General features: G+C 54.1%; 1 protein-coding gene and 1 long non-coding RNA gene across 2 annotated transcripts in view; one reads left to right on the top strand and one right to left on the bottom strand.

The window, feature by feature from the left end:
* Positions 1–65: 65 nt before the first annotated feature.
* Positions 66–9,111, top strand: LOC105945647. The gene is made up of 2 exons (XR_004219581.1): positions 66–232; positions 8,444–9,111. It is a non-coding gene; the product is annotated as an uncharacterized LOC105945647 (long non-coding RNA).
* The window catches only part of slc25a20l (solute carrier family 25 (carnitine/acylcarnitine translocase), member 20 like), a 19,593-nt gene continuing 12,399 nt past the window's right edge, over positions 8,691–15,884 (bottom strand). Inside the window, exons 6-9 of the mRNA XM_031890783.1 lie at positions 14,841–14,913; positions 14,044–14,153; positions 13,139–13,260; positions 8,691–10,278 (exon numbers count right to left, since the gene is read on the bottom strand). Coding sequence (XP_031746643.1) covers positions 10,213–10,278; positions 13,139–13,260; positions 14,044–14,153; positions 14,841–14,913 — 371 coding nt within the window. The 3' untranslated portion in view covers positions 8,691–10,212. The remainder of the gene's footprint in view (positions 10,279–13,138; positions 13,261–14,043; positions 14,154–14,840; positions 14,914–15,884) is intronic.

Here is a 15,884-nt window from a genome sequence, read left to right as displayed (position 1 = left end):
TGACTGGTGAATTCCCCTTATATCCCTGGGCCAATGGGAAGTCACAGGATATCCCTGGGCCAATGGGAAGTCACAGGATATCCCTGGGCCAATGGGAAGTCACAGGATATCCCAGGGCCAATGGGAAGTCACAGGACTCTCTCAGTTTGAATGGGCTGTGGGTAAAGGCTGTGGGGCGCAACAATGGGGGAACATGGCCGCTGGTAACTACCCTATACCCCCAACATCTGAGGTACAGAAAGAAATGGCAGTGTAGGGCGCCGAAATTTGTTTTGACAACGCTCGTTTTTGCGACCACTCACCCTAAATACCACTCCCATGTTACAAAATATGGCAGGTTTTATTTAACATTTGAACACATTTCTGGGCGTTTCGATTTGTTTTACGTGTTATTATAGTTTTGCTAAGAAAGATGCAATGCCATCCCGCCGGCTAGAATGTAATTCACCAGAGGAATACGCGCCGCTGCGTTTCCCGCAGTCGCCCGAAGTTGTCCTGAGAGGGACTCTGCCATAAGCTACTTTTTATTTAAGTTTGAGAAACATTGTATGTTTTTTAATGAGGGATTTTCAGAAAGAATCTGGGACTGTGGGCTGAGCTGGCAAAATCGGGGCTGTCCCGCGAAAATCTAAACCAACTGGGTGCGCAATAGGCCCCCCCCCCCCAGCCCAATAAATAGTGACTGTCTGGCACCTTACAGCCCCCCTGGCATTCCCAGTACCCAGAGGCACAAACAGCCCCCCCAACCCAATAAATAGTGACTGTCTGTGGCACCTTACAGCCCCCCTGGCATTCCCAGTACCCAGAGGCACAAACAGCCCCCCCCAGCCCAATAAATAGTGACTGTGGCACCGTACAGCCCCCCTGGCATTCCCAGTACCCAGAGGCACAAACAGCCCCCCCCCAGCCCAATAAATAGTGACTGTCTGTGGCACCTTACAGCCCCCCCGGCATTCCCAGTACCCAGAGGCACAAACAGCCCCCCCCCCCAGCCCAATAAATAGTGACTGTCTGTGGCACCTTACAGCCCCCCCGGCATTCCCAGTACCCAGAGGCACAAACAGCCCCCCCAGCCCAATAAATAGTGACTGTCTGTGGCACCTTACAGCCCCCCTGGCATTCCCAGTACCCAGAGGCACAAACAGCCCCCTCCCCAGCCCAATAAATAGTGACTGTCTGTGGCACCTTACAGCCCCCCCCTGGCATTCCCAGTACCCAGAGGCACAAACAGCCCCCCCCCCCAGCCCAATAAATAGTGACTGTCTGTGGCACCTTACAGCCCCCCCTGGCATTCCCAGTACCCAGAGGCACAAACAGCCCCCCCCCCCAGCCCAATAAATAGTGACTGTCTGTGGCACCTTACAGCCCCCCTGGCATTCCCAGTACCCAGAGGTACAAACAGCCCCCCCAGCCCAATAAATAGTGACTGTCTGTGGCACCTTACAGCCCCCCTGGCATTCCCAGTACCCAGAGGCACAAACAGCCCCCCCAGCCCAATAAATAGTGACTGTCTGTGGCACCTTACAGCCCCCCCGGCATTCCCAGTACCCAGAGGCACAAACAGCCCCCCCCCCCCAGCCCAATAAATAGTGACTGTCTGTGGCACCTTACAGCCCCCCCCGGCATTCCCAGTACCCAGAGGCACAAACAGCCCCCCCCCCCCAGCCCAATAAATAGTGACTGTCTGTGGCACCTTACAGCCCCCCTGGCATTCCCAGTACCCAGAGGCACAAACAGCCCCCCCAGCCCAATAAATAGTGACTGTCTGTGGCACCTTACAGCCCCCCTGGCATTCCCAGTACCCAGAGGCACAAACAGCCCCCCCCCCAGCCCAATAAATAGTGACTGTCTGTGGCACCTTACAGCCCCCCTGGCATTCCCAGTACCCAGAGGCACAAACAGCCCCCCCCAGCCCAATAAATAGTGACTGTCTGTGGCACCTTACAGCCCCCCCGGCATTCCCAGTACCCAGAGGCACAAACAGCCCCCCCAGCCCAATAAATAGTGACTGTCTGTGGCACCTTACAGCCCCCCTGGTATTCCCAGTACCCAGAGGCACAAACAGCCCCCCCCAGCCCAATAAATAGTGACTGTCTGTGGCACCTTACAGCCCCCCTGGCATTCCCAGTACCCAGAGGCACAAACAGCCCCCCCAGCCCAATAAATAGTGACTGTCTGTGGCACCTTACAGCCCCCCTGGCATTCCCAGTACCCAGAGGCACAAACAGCCCCCCCCCAGCCCAATAAATAGTGACTGTCTGTGGCACCTTACAGCCCCCCTGGCATTCCCAGTACCCAGAGGCACAAACAGCCCCCCCAGCCCAATAAATAGTGACTGTCTGTGGCACCTTACAGCCCCCCTGGTATTCCCAGTACCCAGAGGCACAAACAGCCCTCCCAGCCCAATAAATAGTGACTGTGGCACCTTACAGCCCCCCTGGCATTCCCAGTACCCAGAGGCACAAACAGCCCCCCCAGCCCAATAAATAGTGACTGTCTGTGGCACCTTACAGCCCCCCCCGGCATTCCCAGTACCCAGAGGCACAAACAGCCCCCCCCCCCAGCCCAATAAATAGTGACTGTCTGTGGCACCTTACAGCCCCCCTGGCATTCCCAGTACCCAGAGGCACAAACAGCCCCCCCCCCAGCCCAATAAATAGTGACTGTCTGTGGCACCTTACAGCCCCCCTGGCATTCCCAGTACCCAGAGGCACAAACAGCCCCCCCTGCCCAATAAATAGTAACTGACTGTGGCACCTTACAGCCCCCCTGCCATTCCCAGTACCCAGAGGCACAAACAGCCCCCCCCAGCCCAATAAATAGTAACTGACTGTGGCACCTTACAGCCCCCCTGGCATTCCCAGTACCCAGAGGCACAAACAGCCCCCCCAGCCCAATAAATAGTGACTGTCTGTAGCACCTTACAGCCCCCCTGGCATTCCCAGTACCCAGAGGCACAAACAGCCCCCCCAGCCCAATAAATAGTGACTGTCTGTGGCACCTTACAGCCCCCCCCCTGGCATTCCCAGTACCCAGAGGCACAAACAGCCCCCCCCCCAGCCCAATAAATAGTGACTGTCTGGCACCTTACAGCCCCCCTGGCATTCCCAGTACCCAGAGGCACAAACAGCCCCCCCAGCCCAATAAATAGTGACTGTCTGTGGCACCTTACAGCCCCCCGGCATTCCCAGTACCCAGAGGCACAAACAGCCCCCCCCCCCCAGCCCAATAAATAGTGACTGTCTGTGGCACCTTACAGCCCCCCCCGGCATTCCCAGTACCCAGAGGCACAAACAGCCCCCCCCAGCCCAATAAATAGTGACTGTGGCACCTTACAGCCCCCCCTTGCATTCCCAGTACCCAGAGGCATAAACAGCCCCCCCCCCCCCAGCCCAATAATTTGTGACTGTCTGTGGCACCTTACAGCCCCCCCTGGCATTCCCAGTACCCAGAGGCACAAACAGCCCCCCCAGCCCAATAAATAGTGACTGTCTGTGGCACCTTACAGCCCCCCTGGCATTTCCAGTACCCAGAGGCACAAACAGCACCCCCCCCAGCCCAATAAATAGTGACTGTCTGTGGCACCTTACAGCCCCCCCCCTTGCATTCCAGTACCCAGAGGCACAAACAGCCCCCCCCCCCAGCCCAATAAATAGTGACTGTCTGTGGCACCTTACAGCCCCCCCGGCATTCCCAGTACCCAGAGGCACAAACAGCCCCCCCAGCCCAATAAATAGTGACTGTCTGTGGCACCTTACAGCCCCCCCCTGGCATTCCCAGTACCCAGAGGCACAAACAGCCCCCCCCCCAGCCCAATAAATAGTGACTGTCTGTGGCACCTTACAGCCCCTTGGCATTCCCAGTACCCAGAGGCACAAACAGCCCCCCAGCCCAATAAATAGTGACTGTCTGTGGCACCTTACAGCCCCCTGGCATTCCCAGTACCCAGAGGCACAAACAGCCCCCCAGCCCAATAAATAGTGACTGTCTGTGGCACCTTACAGCCCCCTGGCATTCCCAGTACCCAGAGGCACAAACAGCCCCCCCCCAGCCCAATAAATAGTGACTGTCTGTGGCACCTTACAGCCCCCCTGGCATTCCCAGTACCCAGAGGCACAAACAGCCCCCCCCCAGCCCAATAAATAGTGACTGTCTGTGGCACCTTACAGCCCCCTGCCATTCCCAGTACCCAGAGGCACAAACAGCCCCCCCAGCCCAATAAATAGTGACTGTCGCACCTTACAGCCCCCCTGGCATTCCCAGTACCCAGAGGCACAAACAGCCCCCCCAGCCCAATAAATAGTGACTGTCTGTGGCACCTTACAGCCCCCCTGGCATTCCCAGTACCCAGAGGCACAAACAGCCCCCCCAGCCCAATAAATAGTGACTGTCTGTGGCACCTTACAGCCCCCCCCCCCCGGCATTCCCAGTACCCAGAGGCACAAACAGCCCCCCCCAGCCCAATAAATAGTGACTGTCTGTGGCACCTTACAGCCCCCCCGGCATTCCCAGTACCCAGAGGCACAAACAGCCCCCCCCAGCCCAATAAAAAGTGACTGTCTTTGGCACCTTACAGCCCCCCTGGCATTCCCAGTACCCAGAGGCACAAACAGCCCCCCCCAGCCCAATAAATAGTGACTGTCTGTGGCACCTTACAGCCCCCCTGGCATTCCCAGTACCCAGAGGCACAAACAGCCCCCCCAGCCCAATAAATAGTGACTGTCTGTGGCACCTTACAGCCCCCCTGGCATTCCCAGTACCCAGAGGCACAAACAGCCCCCCCCAGCCCAATAAATAGTGACTGTCTGTGGCACCTTACAGCCCCCCTGGCATTCCCAGTACCCAGAGGCACAAACAGCCCCCCCAGCCCAATAAATAGTGACTGTCTGTGGCACCTTACAGCCCCCCCGGCATTCCCAGTACCCAGAGGCACAAACAGCCCCCCCCAGCCCAATAAATAGTGACTGTCTGTGGCACCTTACAGCCCCCCTGGCATTTCCAGTACCCAGAGGCACAAACAGCACCCCCCCCAGCCCAATAAATAGTGACTGTCTGTGGCACCTTACAGCCCCCCCCCTTGCATTCCCAGTACCCAGAGGCACAAACAGCCCCCCCCCCCCCAGCCCAATAAATAGTGACTGTCTGTGGCACCTTACAGCCCCCCCGGCATTCCCAGTACCCAGAGGCACAAACAGCCCCCCCAGCCCAATAAATAGTTACTGTCTGTGGCACCTTACAGCCCCCCCCTGGCATTCCCAGTACCCAGAGGCACAAACAGCCCCCCCCCAGCCCAATAAATAGTGACTGTCTGTGGCACCTTACAGCCCCTTGGCATTCCCAGTACCCAGAGGCACAAACAGCCCCCCAGCCCAATAAATAGTGACTGTCTGTGGCACCTTACAGCCCCCTGGCATTCCCAGTACCCAGAGGCACAAACAGCCCCCCCAGCCCAATAAATAGTGACTGTCTGTGGCACCTTACAGCCCCCTGGCATTCCCAGTACCCAGAGGCACAAACAGCCCCCCCCCAGCCCAATAAATAGTGACTGTCTGTGGCACCTTACAGCCCCCCTGGCATTCCCAGTACCCAGAGGCACAAACAGCCCCCCCCCAGCCCAATAAATAGTGACTGTCTGTGGCACCTTACAGCCCCCTGCCATTCCCAGTACCCAGAGGCACAAACAGCCCCCCCAGCCCAATAAATAGTGACTGTCGCACCTTACAGCCCCCCTGGCATTCCCAGTACCCAGAGGCACAAACAGCCCCCCCAGCCCAATAAATAGTGACTGTCTGTGGCACCTTACAGCCCCCCTGGCATTCCCAGTACCCAGAGGCACAAACAGCCCCCCCAGCCCAATAAATAGTGACTGTCTGTGGCACCTTACAGCCCCCCCCCCCCGGCATTCCCAGTACCCAGAGGCACAAACAGCCCCCCCCAGCCCAATAAATAGTGACTGTCTGTGGCACCTTACAGCCCCCCCGGCATTCCCAGTACCCAGAGGCACAAACAGCCCCCCCCAGCCCAATAAATAGTTACTGTCTTTGGCACCTTACAGCCCCCCTGGCATTCCCAGTACCCAGAGGCACAAACAGCCCCCCCCAGCCCAATAAATAGTGACTGTCTGTGGCACCTTACAGCCCCCCTGGCATTCCCAGTACCCAGAGGCACAAACAGCCCCCCCAGCCCAATAAATAGTGACTGTCTGTGGCACCTTACAGCCCCCCTGGCATTCCCAGTACCCAGAGGCACAAACAGCCCCCCCCAGCCCAATAAATAGTGACTGTCTGTGGCACCTTACAGCCCCCCCTGGCATTCCCAGTACCCAGAGGCACAAACAGCCCCCCCAGCCCAATAAATAGTGACTGTCTGTGGCACCTTACAGCCCCCCTGGCATTCCCAGTACCCAGAGGCCCAAACAGCCCCCCCAGCCCAATAAATAGTGACTGTCTGTGGCACCTTACAGCCCCCTGCCATTCCCAGTACCCAGAGGCACAAACAGCCCCCCCAGCCCAATAAATAGTGACTGTGGCACCTTACAGCCCCCCTGGCATTCCAAGTACCCAGAGGCACAAACAGCCCCCCCCAGCCCAATAAATAGTGACTGTCTGTGGCACCTTACAGCCCCCCTGGCATTCCCAGTACCCAGAGGCACAAACAGCCCCCCCCAGCCCAATAAATAGTGACTGTCTGGGTACTGGGAATGCCAGGGGGCTGTAAGGTGCCACAGAGGCACAAACAGCCCCCCCCAGCCCAATAAATAGTGACTGTCTGTGGCACCTTACAGCCCCCCTGGCATTCCCAGTACCCAGAGGCACAAACAGCCCCCCCCAGCCCAATAAATAGTGACTGTCTGTGGCACCTTACAGCCCCCCTGGCATTCCCAGTACCCAGAGGCACAAACAGCCCCCCCAGCCCAATAAATAGTGACTTTCTGTGGCACCTTACAGCCCCCCTGGCATTCCCAGTACCCAGAGGCACAAACAGCGCCCCCCAGCCCAATAAATAGTGACTGTCTGTGGCACCTTACAGCCCCCCTGGCATTCCCAGTACCCAGAGGCACAAACAGCCCCCCCAGCCCAATAAATAGTGACTTTCTGTGGCACCTTACAGCCCCCCTGGCATTCCCAGTACCCAGAGGCACAAACAGCGCCCCCAGCCCAATAAATAGTGACTGTCTGTGGCACCTTACAGCCCCCCCGGCATTCCCAGTACCCAGAGGCACAAACAGCCCCCCCAACCCAATAAATAGTGACTGTCTGTGGCACCTTACAGCCCCCCTGGCATTCCCAGTACCCAGAGGCACAAACAGCCCCCCCCAGCCCAATAAATAGTGACTGTCTGTGGCACCTTACAGCCCCCCTGGCATTCCCAGTACCCAGAGGCACAAACAGCCCCCCCAGCCCAATAAATAGTGACTGTCTGTGGCACCTTACAGCCCCCCTGGCATTCCAAGTACCCAGAGGCACAAACAGCCTCCCCCCAGCCCAATAAATAGTGACTGTCTGTGGCACCTTACAGCCCCCTGGCATTCCCAGTACACAGAGGCACAAACAGCCCCCCCCAGCCCAATTAATAGTGACTGTCTGTGGCACCTTACAGCCCCCCTGGCATTCCCAGTACCCAGAGGCACAAACAGCCCCCCCAGCCCAATAAATAGTGACTGTCTGTGGCACCTTACAGCCCCCCTTCCATTCCCAGTACCCAGAGGCACAAACAGCCCCCCCAGCCCAATAAATAGTGACTGTGGCACCTTACAGCCCCCCTGGCATTCCCAGTACCCAGAGGCACAAACAGCCCCCCCCAGCCCAATAAATAGTGACTGTCTGTGGCACCTTACAGCCCCCCTGGCATTCCCAGTACCCAGAGGCACAAACAGCCCCCCCCCAGCCCAATAAATAGTGACTGTCTGTGGCACCTTACAGCCCCCCTGGCATTCCCAGTACCCAGAGGCACAAACAGCCCCCCCAGCCCAATAAATAGTGACTGTCTGTGGCACCTTACAGCCCCCCTGGCATTCCAAGTACCCAGAGGCACAAACAGCCCACCCCCCCAGCTCAATAAATAGTGACTGTCTGTGGCACCTTACAGCCCCCCCTGGCATTCCCAGTACCCAGAGGCACAAACAGCCCCCCCCCCCCAGCCCAATAAATAGTGACTGTCTGTGGTACCTTACAGCAGCCCCCCTGGCATTTGCCAGAACCCACAGATTGCCAGTCCTGGCATGGTGCTCATGCTACAGCTTTTTGTCCCTTGGACCCTATTTCTATATGACAGCAGTGTCGAACTGGGACCCCAGGGGCCCCCCAGGAAACCTTAGACCGTATGCCCACTCTCCAAACTATTTTTCCTCTTTTCCTCACCAACCATTTCATTCTCCCAGTCTCTTTTATTTACATGCTAGCACCTATAATTCCATCTATTTCTCCTCTTTGTTCTCATTTAGAAATAGGGAATGACCATGAAGCCAGCCAGATGGTGAAGAGCAGGAGGCCCACCGGGAGTTTTCCTCGTATACTGGTGGTATCACTGGTAACACCAAAAGAAAGCTGGTTTGGCTGAGCTTACATCCCCCACCACTGCTCCACCACTTCCATTGCCGAATGCGTATGGACCCTGAACATATAATGTAAGATACATGCATTGCCGTTGGAAATCCTCATAGGTAACAAATGAGGCCACACCTCCAAATCATAAAACTTGACTTTTATTCAAGCAATTTATGAACATTGTAAGTCATGGAAGGGCTGGAAGTTCCACCTGATGCTTTTCGCACATTGCCAGTCCGTAAGCATAGGCTGATATCCAATCACAAAACAGCATTTAAATACTGCTTAATTTAGGTGACATTTTAATTGCGACCAGTTACACAAACATAATATCTCTAAATCACCAGAAATAGTCTACATTCCATATCTCACGTAACCCTTTAGGTACCCTAGTCTGTAGAGTAAAGATCCAGAAGACTTTCTGGCAATTGAAAATATTTCTGTCCTAGTTGGACCTTCAAACTGTTCTTCTAAATAACCCTGACTGTCTCTCCCGAGGAGAGTACCATAGTACCCACCCTACCATAGCTACTTCTTCTTATAGGAACCCTTTCCCTGTGATTTCCTCTCCAGCACCCACAGGGCTTGCCTGCCCCTGGATAGGGATACACTTCTTCCCATGGGTCAGCCCCCTACCCAGGGCCATTCAGCTGCATTGGGAATGGACAACAGCAGGTTACAGGTTGCCCTACTACCCAACAGCGGGACCTACATGTGGGGTTTACCCCTGCCTGGTAATTTACTAACCTGCCCCAAAATAGATATTTGAGGTCTGTGGTACTGGAAGCACCACTGAAATGCCATATATCCTTAATAAAAATAAAACATGATAAATTAACCCTTATACACTATATCTAATTAACTAAACTTTGTACAACAGCATCCCCTTAATTGGCTTTAGACATTAAAAACTTTCCTTTCATGAAAAGCCAGTGTAGAGTGTAGGGTGGGTTGTTGGTACCCTCATACTGTATTGTCTAAATACTATGGCACCTCCTATCCATATGTATAAATACAAATATACAGAGAAGGAATGTTCTGGGCACACAATAATCTGTACCCCCATACTGTACTGTCTAAGGGAAACACTATGGCACCCCCTACCCATATGTATAAATACAAATATACAGAGAGGGAATGTTCTGGGCACACAATAAGCTGTACCCCCATACTGTACTGTCTAAGGGAAACACTATGGCACCCCCTACCCATATGTATAAATACAAATATACAGAGAAGGAATGTTCTGGGCACACAATAATCTGTACCCCCATACTGTACTGTCTAAGGGAAACACTATGGCAGCTCCCTACCCATATGTATAAATACAAATATACAGAGAAGGAATGTTCTGGGCACACAATAAGCTGTACCCCCATACTGTGCTGTATAAGGGAAACACTATGGCACCTCCCTCCCACATGTATAAATACAAATATACAGAGACAGAAGGTTTAGTTCACGCTAATACTGTATGTGAATGGAACAAAATGTTAGCAATACTGTAAGTCCCATTCAGAAAGGCACATATTTTCTCAGTAAGTAACACAATGGACCATATGTTGTTTTGGGAGGAGGTGTTGCCAGGCGACTAGATGAGAGCAGGGGAGATGAGGATGGAGGCCCCCTATGGACCTGAAAGGAACAGTTCTGTATCCTGTGGGAGTCACACTGTCTCTGGAATCAGCCAATTCAGGAATGACATTGAAGCTTCGAACCCCAGGAAACAAGCCTTGAAACAGACACAAATATATTTATATATTGATTCATACAGAGAAATACAATGAGGAGGAGCTTATCCAGAGTATCTTGCACACTCAGTGTCTGTACAAATATACACTCGAGCAGCAAATACTCAGATACACATAGTGTAGCCACTCCCCCTAACTCCGACCCTAATGGACTAAAGCTGGCCACCATCGGTCGCACAAAAAATTGTTCCAACACTCCACCGAATCGTCAGATATGGAGGTAGAAACTATAGGATTTCTACCACCTTCTGCCGATTCAGCCCTGAACATATAGTTTATGTATGTGAGTGTATAGATTGGTAAGTATAGGTTGTGTGTGCTGGGTTTACTTAGATGGGTTGAACTTAATGGACTCTGGTCTTTTTTCAACCCTATGTAACTATGTAACATAGATTTTGTTCGGGCGCCATCAAAATCTTTTAACCTGCCCGATCGACGAGACGATCAATATCTGCAGCCTTCTGCGATATCGGTCGCCTCGCCGACTTGCAATACACGCACCGAATATCGCACAAACTAGGTTTCGTACGATATTATCGCTACGTGTATGGCCAGCTTTATTCTGACCCTACTGCACTGACTCCAACCATAACGGACTAACTCCGGCCCTACTGCACTAACTCCGACCCTAAAGGACTGACTCCGGCCCTACTGCACTGACTGCGACCCTAAAGGTCTAACACCGACCGTACTGCACTGACTGCGACCCTAAAGGTCTAACTCCGACCGTACTGCACTGACTCCAGCCCTACTGCATTGACTCCGGCCCTACTGCACTGACTCCGGCCCTACTGCACTGACTCCGGCCCTACTGCACTGACTCTGGCCCTACTGCACTGACTGCGACCCTAAAGGTCTAACTCCGGCCCTACTGCATTGACTCCGGCCCTACTGCATTGACTCCGGCCCTACTGCACTGACTCCGGGCCTACTGCACTGACTGCGACCCTAAAGGTCTAACTCCGGCCCTACTGCATTGACTCCGGCCCTACTGCACTGACTCCGGCCCTACTGCACTGACTGCGACCCTAAAGGTCTATCTCCGACCGTACTGCACTGACTCCGACCGTACTGCACTGACTCCGGCCCTACTGCACTGACTCCGGCCCTACTGCACTGACTCCGGCCCTACTGCACTGACTCCGGCCCTACTGCACTGACTCCAACCATAAAGGACTGACTCCGGCCCTACTGCACTAACTCCGACCCTAAAGGACTGACTCCGGCCCTACTGCACTAACTCCGACCCTAAAGGACTGACTCCGGCCCTACTGCACTGACTCCAACCATAAAGGACTGACTCCGGCCCTACTGCACTGACTCCAACCATAAAGGACTGACTCCGGACCTACTGCACTAACTCCGACCCTAAAGGACTGACTCCGGCCCTACTGCACTGACTGCGACCCTAAAGGTCTAACTCCGACCATACTGCACTGACTCCGGCCCTACTGCACTGACTCCAGCCCTACTGCACTGACTCCAGCCCTACTGCACTGACTCCGACCCTACTGCACTGACTCCGACCGTACTGCACTGACTGCGACCCTAAAGGTCTAACTCCGACCATACTGCACTGACTCCGGCCCTACTGCACTGACTCCAGCCCTACTGCACTGACTCCAGCCCTACTGCACTGACTCCGACCGTACTGCACTGACTCCAGCCCTACTGCACTGACTCCGGCCCTACTGCACTGACTGCGACCCTAAAGGTCTAATTCCGACCGTACTGCACTGACTCCGGCCCTACTGCACTGACTCCGGCCCTACTGCACTGACTCCGGCCCTAAAGGACTGACTCCGGCCCTACTGCACTGACTCCGGCCCTACTGCACTGACTCTGGCCCTACTGCATTGACTCCGGCCCTACTGCACTGACTCCGGCCCTACTGCACTGACTCCAACCATAAAGGACTGACTCCGGCCCTACTGCACTAACTCCGACCCTAAAGGACTGACTCCGGCTCTACTGCACTGACTCCGACCCTAAAGGTCTAACTCCGACCGTACTGCATTGACTCCGACCGTACTGCACTGACTCCGGCCCTACTGCATTGACTCTGGCCCTACTGCATTGACTCCGGCCCTAAAGGACTGACTCCGGCCCTACTGCACTGACTCCGGCCCTACTGCGTTGACGCCAACCCTAAAGCACTGACTCCGGCCCTACTGCACTGACTCCGGCCCTAAAGGACTGACTCCGGCCCTAAAGGACTGACTCCGGCCCTAAAGGACTCACTCTGGCCCTACTGCACCGACTCTGGCCCTACTGCACCGACTCTGGCCCTACTGCACCGACTCTGGCCCTACTGCACCGACTCCGGCCCTACTGCACCGACTCCGGCCCTACTGCACCGACTCCGGCCCTACTGCACTAACTGCGACTCTACTGCACTAACTCCGACCCTAAAGGACTGACTCCGGCCCTACTGCACTGACTGCGACACTAAAGGTCTAACTCTGACCGTACTGCACTGACTCCGGCCCTACTGCACTGACTCCGGCCCTACTGCACTGACTCCGGCCCTACTGCACTGACTCCGGCCCTAAAGGACTGACTCCGGCCCTAAAGGACTGACTCCGGCCCTACTGTGTTGACGCCAACCCTACTGCACTGACTCCGGCCCTACTGCACTGACTCCGGCCCTACTGCACTGACTCCGGCCCTAAAGGACTGACTCCGGCCCTACTGCACTGACTCCGGCCCTACTGCGTTGACGCCAACCCTAAAGCACTGACTCCGGCCCTACTGCACTGACTCCGGCCCTAAAGGACTGACTCCGGCCCTAAAGGACTCACTCTGGCCCTACTGCACTGACTCCGGCCCTACTGCACGTACTGCATTGGCTGGGAAGGCTCGGAGCATGGCTGCAGTGAATCCTCTGTACAGTCCGCAGGGTCCCTCTGAGTGCAAAACTTCTCTCAGAACCTCCAGGATATTCTTATAGTGATTCTCAGGAGCTGCAACAGAACATATTATGTGTGTTTTAGGGGTTTCTATTGCTTTGCCATATGAATTGCAAAGGAGAACTAAGGGTGAGGGCCCTCAGCAAACTGGAAAAACGTATTGACTCGAGTATAAGCCTAGGGTGGGAAATGCAGCCACTACTGCTAAGTTTCAATAATCAAAATAAATACCAATAAAATTACATTAATGGAGGCATCAGTGGGGTATATGTTTTTAAATATTTATTTCAAAGAAAAACAGTAAACTAGCTCTGTAAGTGGAGAAGAGGGTCAACAAAAACAACAGGCACTGGAGGGTCTGGATGTGGGTGGCCTAATTTGCACACAAAGGACAGAGGGTGCTGGTCAGGAGGGACCCTTGGCACCCAACTCGAGTATAAGCCGAGGGTGACTTTTTCAGCACATTTTGGGTGCTGAAAAACTAGGCTTATACTTGAGTATATACAGTAAATGAACTAAACGTGCCACTTGGCCAGAGGGATGTAAACACTGGCTTTCAAATGAATGTGTGAGGGAGGGTAGAGATTCCAGCGATTGCACTTTCAGTGATACATATTACTGTGTCCTGACTGTACGAAGTGCCCCCCAGTGGGAAGTGGGTCACCTGTGGAACTCAGGGGAATAATGATAAGAAAACATATTTTAAGCCCACTGGCCCCATTTCTAGTGCTACGCAAAGTAGAATTGTGACTCTACATGAATGCTTGGGACTTCTGCCCTGTCACCATGTTACCCCAGCAAAAAAGGGTTAACAGGGGCAATCAGAGACTGAGTTACCTGTTTGGAAGCGAGACTTGAGCACATCAGCCGGAATGGCTACCAGCCAGTTACACATGCCAGCCACACCGCCAGCAAGCAGGATTTCTGTAGCCCTTAGCTCTCTGGCACTGCAAGAGTTAAGAAGTTCACATAATAAGGCATTTCAGTCATTCAGGGTAGGGTCAGTGGCTTAGGGTTACCTAAACAGCATGGAGAGGTGCAGATGGGGGCAGTTAAAACATATATGGGATCAATGCTAATAAATACTCCCCATTCTGTTCCTAATAATTACCCCCCTCACTATCCATCAAAATATATATATATACTGCTAATAGATACTGTCCCCACTATTCTTAAATGCACCCCTACTAACTCTTGCAATAAAAACACCCCCATTATCCCTCACAAAGAAAACTCCACTATCTCTATAAATAAATATACCCCACTGGAGGTTTCGTGATGTCCCTTTAATACTACTAGAGAGCCTGGGCTGGATTGCGGTATAACACCTTATGGCCAAGTCACATCGTAACCCAGGTCCCATGGGAGAAAAGCCCTGTCTAATCTTATTTGGAAGGATAGTAGAGGTGTATTTAGAAATAGCGGGGGACTTAGTAGGAAACATGATCGGGGAGTATCAATAGGGAGGAATGGTGGTGGGTATATGTTGGGAGCAACAATTAGGGGTATTTAGGAATAGAGGGGCAAGTATCTATTTTAAAAATGGTGGGGTAGTATTAATTCTGACAGATAGTGCCTACTGTTCTGATTAGTAGCCATCACCAGTAGGTACCAAAGTAGAAGCAGACACTGACCTGCTCCTCTCTCCTCTCATCTTTTCCTTCATCCACTCGTAGCTCATGAAATAAACCCCAGTGGATGGAACATCTGCGGAGATAAAGTGCAGAGTATTAGGGTCACCTCTCCAGGTGGGAGACCCCTCCCATAAGCACCCATTCCCTTCTGCCCCCGAGACCCTCCCATAAGCACCCATTCCCTTCTGCCCCTGAGACCCCTCCCATAAGCACCCATTCCCTTCTGCCCCTGAGACCCCTCCCATAAGCACCCATTCCCTTCTGCCCCCGAGACCCCTCCCATAAGCACCCATTCCCTTCTGCCCCCGAGACCCTCCCATAAGCACCCATTCCCTTCTGCCCCTGAGACCCTCCCATAAGCACCCATCCCTTCTGCCCCTGAGACCCTCCCATAAGCACCCAGTCCGTTCTGCCCCTGAGACCCTCCCATAAGCACCCATTCCCTTCTGCCCCTGAGACCCTCTCATAAGCACCCATTCCCTTCTGCCCCTGAGACCCTCCCATAAGCACCCATTCCCTTCTGACCCTGAGACCCTCCCATAAGCACCCATTCCCTTCTGCCCCTGAGACCCTCCCATAAGCACCCATTCCCTTCTGCCCCTGAGACCCTCCCATAAGCACCCATTCCCTTCTGCCCCTGAGACCCTCCCATAAGCACCCATTCCCTTCTGCCCCTGAGACCCTCCCATAAGCACCCATTCCCTTCTGCCCCTGAGACCCTCCCATAAGCACCCATTCCCTTCTGCCCCTGAGACCCTCCCATAAGCACCCATTCCCTTCTGCCCCTGAGACTCTCCCATAAGCACCCATTCCCTTCTGCCCCTGAGACCCTCCCATAAGCACCCATTCCCTTCTGCCCCTGAGACCCCCCCATAAGCACCCATTCCCTTCTGCCCCTGAGACCCTCCCATAAGCACCCATTCCCTTCTGCCCCTGAGTCCCTCCCATAAGCACCCATTCCCTTCTGCCCCTGAGACCCTCCCATAAGCACCCATTCCCTTCTGCCCCTGAGACCCCTCCCATAAGCACCCATTCCCTTCTGCC

This window comes from Xenopus tropicalis, chromosome 8 (assembly GCF_000004195.4).
Source record: "Xenopus tropicalis strain Nigerian chromosome 8, UCB_Xtro_10.0, whole genome shotgun sequence".
Taxonomy (NCBI): Eukaryota; Metazoa; Chordata; class Amphibia; order Anura; family Pipidae; genus Xenopus; species Xenopus tropicalis.
The sequence above is the reverse complement of the archived record's forward strand: the minus strand, read 5'-3'. Positions and strand labels throughout refer to the sequence as shown.